Source organism: Penaeus monodon, chromosome 5 (assembly GCF_015228065.2).
Source record: "Penaeus monodon isolate SGIC_2016 chromosome 5, NSTDA_Pmon_1, whole genome shotgun sequence".
In the NCBI taxonomy this organism is placed as follows: Eukaryota; Metazoa; Arthropoda; class Malacostraca; order Decapoda; family Penaeidae; genus Penaeus; species Penaeus monodon.
In genome coordinates this window covers 12,355,337-12,360,336 of record NC_051390.1, presented here as the reverse complement: position 1 = coordinate 12,360,336, position 5,000 = coordinate 12,355,337, and the positions used below count along the sequence as shown (strand labels likewise).

General features: G+C 48.4%; 1 protein-coding gene across 6 annotated transcripts in view; it reads right to left on the bottom strand.

Annotated features, from left to right (window-relative positions):
- LOC119572983 (tyrosine-protein kinase Btk29A-like) overlaps window positions 1–5,000 on the bottom strand; it is a 97,593-nt gene that overhangs the window by 47,272 nt on the left and 45,321 nt on the right. For 4 of the 6 annotated variants that reach the window (XM_037919958.1, XM_037919962.1, XM_037919960.1 and 1 more), the window contains one exon: window positions 2,720–2,752. The exons of the other annotated variants lie outside the window; for them this stretch is intronic. In XM_037919958.1, the coding sequence (XP_037775886.1) occupies window positions 2,720–2,752 (33 nt within the window). The remainder of the gene's footprint in view (window positions 1–2,719; window positions 2,753–5,000) is intronic. 6 annotated transcript variants of the gene reach the window in all.

The following is a 5,000-nucleotide window of genomic DNA, read 5'->3' as shown; positions in this document are numbered from 1 at the left end:
GAGAGAGAGAGAGAGAGAGAGAGAGAGAGAGAGAGAGAGAGAGAGACAGAGAGAGAGAGAGACAGAGAGAGAGAGAGAGAGAATCAACCAAACAATAATGAAGCGACAACCTGACCGCCCTTGTACCGAGAGAAAAATAATCCTAGAGAAGCGGTCCCAACAGCCGCCATCTCTTTCAAGGGTAAATAATCGTGCCCGGGATCCTTGGCGGCGCAGAAAAGGAGTGCGGGGTATCCTTGACGCGCGAGATCCTCCTGCCAGCGCCGGCCTTGACTCCCCGCGGCCGCCCGATGCTCCTCTTTCAGCAGCGTCGCCATCGAACGTCGCGTGAGGGGAGGCCCTTTTGCATGAACGAGGCCTAATTACCGCCAAAGTACCTTTCTCATTCGCAGATAATTGGGAAAGATAATTGCGGGAAGGGCTTACCCTCAGAGCCTACCTTCGCACTCACCCGCCTCATCGAAAGCGGGCGCAACAGGCTCCGATGCCAAAATCTCGATCGCTCTCCCAGAAAACGCACGGAATAACTTCCCTAACGAGCCGGCGACGGCACCAGGCAACAAGAGGCACGAGCATCGAGAAACTGACAGCGATAACGAGGCCCCGCGCGGTGCCACCGACGTCGAAATGAGTCTCCCTGTACTCGAACGCCACCAGAGCCCCTCCTCGCAGGGGCGTGGCTCGGGTTCTTTCTCGAAGCCAAGGATCGGCTGAGGATCACTTTCAACGATGACTTGCTCGATCCGGAGGTCCACCCGGACACCCGATAGTCTTCTCGCTGGGTATCGGCCAATCGCCGTTTTTCATCGCATTCGGAAAGGAATAATTGGGAACATGGCCAAGGCCTTACTAACCGTGTACGGGTATGTGTGCACTTATATATGTATGGATATGTGTATATATCATGAATGTTATCTTGTATGTGTGCATATATCTTTGTCTGAATGTATGAATATGTGTGTGTGTGTGTGTGTGTGTGTGTGTGTGTGTGTGTGTGTGTGTGTGTGTGTGTGTGTGTGTGTGTGTGTGTGTGTGTGTGTGTGTGTGTGTGTGTGTGTGTGTGTGTGTGTGTGTGTGTGTGTGTGTGTGTGTGTGTGTGTGTGTGTGTGTGTGTGTGTGTGTGTGTGTGTGTGTGTGTGTGTGTGTGTGTGTGTGTGTGTGTGTGTGTATGTGTGTGTGTGTGCGCGCATGTGTGTGTGCGTATGTGTGTGCGTATGCGTATGCGTGTGCGTGTGCGTGTGCGTGTATGCATGTTGTGGATGCCTCTGTATGTATATGTATCAGACAGAGATACAGATACAGATACATACATGCGCACACACGCACGCACACACGCACGCGCGCACACACACACACACACACATAAAGAAATAAAAACAAACGAACGAACGAAAAAACAACAACAAACAAGCACACATTTACCATACACATTTTCTTATTATATTCATGTCTCTCTCCAGTCTCCGTCAACTGCTCCTGGGAGAATATGCAGTAGCATGCAGTCAACTCAGGAAGAAGCGAAAGTAGAAAGGTTATCGGCCTTTTTACCCACTTCTTGCATGCAATCACTGTGCGTCGACTATTGGCTAATTATGAGTCTAGTGTAAAGGCGTTTTATTCTGACAACCCAGGTGTTTCAGTACGACGATTGTTAATTCTTAATCTCTCTCTCTCTCTCTCTCTCTCTCTCTCTCTCTCTCACACACACACACACACACACACATCCACTCACTCACACACACACACACATCCACACACATCCAAATTCACATCCACATCCACATCCACATCCACACACACACATTCACACACATTTCCATCGGAAGTCGCCCTCCCGCCAGCCGCGTCTCTCCTGAAGCAGCCAAATAAACCGCACCTGGCGATAAAACATCTTTCTCTCCTCTCGCTCATCAAGGCTTCCCTCACTCTTCCTCACTTCGGCGCCTCACTCAAACGGCTGTTTTTCCCCTCATCGCTCACCCTTCCGCCTCTCTCCCTCGCGCCTACACAAGGCTACCGACCTCACGAGGAAATAATCCTATATTTTTACAACGATTTTTCTCCTAGCAATTGCAGGGGAGAGCGTAGGGGAACGTTATGCCGTCGCGCCGCGGAGGAGCACTCGCCACGCCCCCTTCCTCCGCCTTCCGGCCAGAATTCGCTCCTCGGGTCACGCGCGCCGGGACGACTCGCACGCACGGGACGACTCGCACGCGCGGGACGACTCGCTCGCACGGGACGACTCGCACGCACGGGACGATTCGCACGCGCGGGACGACTCGCACGCACGGGACGACTCGCACGCACGGGACGACTCGCACGCACGGGACGACTCGCACGACCCGCGCCGCCACAGCCTCTCTTGAGGGGGGGGGGTTGCATACATATATAAACGTAGACAACCGCAGGAGAGGAAGAGACGGGAAAATGACGAACGGACACACAAGACGGATAATCTGCGAAAAACAAAATCAGCTTCGGAGACAAGTACTAAAAACATCTTAGCTAAGGAATAAGAAATACAAGCATCTGACTTCCTCTGATTATGCCTCTATTTGGCTGGGGAAAAGGCTAATCCCTTCCCTTGCCTCTGTCCTCGATTTGCTGCAAGTGCAAGTAACACTCGACATGCGGAATGCACGGACGACATTCCGTTTATCATGACGCGCCCTTGAATGCACACGCAAGCATTATTTCACAGAATATCAATCCACTGTACCTGATTCCTTGCTACGCCGCTCTCCGCTCTTACCTGGAAGACAGAATGGACATGAGTCAATGGTATCACCACTGCCACATCAGCCATGAAAATTAATGCAATTCACTTGTGTATATAAAATGCATATTTTTATAGATATATAATAACTGTATACTGATGCTCGACCAAACCCGCTAGAGGTCAGTCAAGATTCAATCATTATAAATCTGTCTGTATAAATCTGATAAATCTGTCAATATATTGTTAGGAAAAATACAAATATACTTAAAGGCATGATATATCACACACACACACACACACACACACACACACACACACACACACACACACACACACACACACACACACACACACACACACACACACACACACACACACACATACACACACACACACACACATACATACAGATACACACATACACACATATACCCCCATACACATACATATATATATATACATATACATATACATATATATATATACACACACACATACACATTATATATATATATATATATATATATATATATATATATATATATATATATATATATATATATATATATATATATATATGTATATGTATATGTATATGTATATGTATATGTATATGTATATGTATATGTATATATATATATATATATATATATATATATATATATATATATGTATGTATGTATGTATGTATATGTATATATATATAAAACTTCAGATCCTTTCGAGACAGAAAAAACGACATATCCCAGAGCCGAGACATCCGAGAGGCCAAAGCGACGACCACGAGGCGAGGAGGGAGCCGCACACGGCGCGCACGGCCTGAGCCAAGGCAGCAGGCGTCGCCGCGCCGTAATTGCAGCGGTTCATCCCTCGGAGGCAGTCGCGAGACCAAGCGCCGCGCCGGGAAAGGCAAGGCATTACCGTACAAGTAGGGTATGAAAGCAATCCCTCTCTTTTTCGCTACTCTTTTCTTTGTTTCACCCTCGCCCCCTCTTCTCACCCTTCTTAGCGCTTCCCTCATCTTCTCCCTTTTAATGTCGTTTTTACATTCATTCCACTATTCCCTCCCTTTTTCTTCTCTCTCTTCCGTTTCTGCCACCCTTTTCCATCCACCCTTCACATCTTCCTTCACTCCCGCCCCTCCTCGTCTTCTTTTACTTCTTTCGTCTCTCCCTCTTACCACCCATTACCCTCTCTGCCTCCGCTCTTCCTTTCTCTCCCTTCTTCTTCTTCTTGTGCCTTGTCAATTGACGGTGGCTACCATGCATTTGCCAACTCCAGCTCAGCCGCAAACTCAGCCACGACCGGCGTCCGTGGCCAAGTGGCGTCGTGATCGCCAAGGTCGCACGCACGCAAACTACCGCGACAACCTCATCTTGTCTTTGGCCACGAGAGCCAAGGCCAGCCTGGCCAGCCTGACCCCTCGCCCCCGCTGTCTGGGAACGCCGTGTCCTACAGCCACACTGGGCAGGCACAAACACCTGCTCCTTGATTGTGCGACATCTTCCCACCTAACATGTATGTATGTGCCCTCGAGCACTGTAAATAATAATACCTTACTGGACCACAGACTGTTTGTATGTCATACATTTGCGAGAGAGAAGAGAAGAGAAGAGAAGAGAAGAGAAGAGAAGCGAAGAGAAAAGAAAGAAAGAAAGACAGAGAGAGAGAGAAAGGAGAATGAGAGAAAGAGAGGAGAGAAAAAGAGAAAAGAGAGAAACAGGGAGAGAAAGAGAAAAAAAGAGAGAGAGAGAGGAGAGAGAGAGAGAGAGAGAGAGAGGGGAGGGAGAGAAAGAGAAAGAGAAAGAGAGAGAGAAAAGGAGAGACGGAGAGAGAGAGAGAGAGAGAGAGAGAGAGAGAGAGAGAGAAGGAGAGGAGAAAGAGGAGAGAAGGAGAAAGAGAGGGAGAGAAAGAAAAGAGAGGGAGAGAAAGAAAGAGGGTGAAAAAGAAAGAGGGTGAAAAAGAAAGAGGGTGAAAAAGAAAGAGAGAGAAAGAGAGAGAGAGAGGGGGGAGAGAAAGAGACAGAGAGGGGGAGAGAAAGAGACAGAGAGAGGGGGGGGGGAGAAAGAGAGACTATGAGAGGAACTAAGAAAATATTCGCCCAGAAAAGAAGAAATATACAGCAACACAAACAGGAAGACGGCGACACGTGTGAAAGGATTGGCAGGCGTGGGGCCGCCTACTAATATATTCTAGAAGCATCAAAGGCCGATGCAAAAAGCCCCCAGAGTAACAATGGGCGGCCCAACTCCGCGCCAAGGTAAGCACAGGCGCAATGACC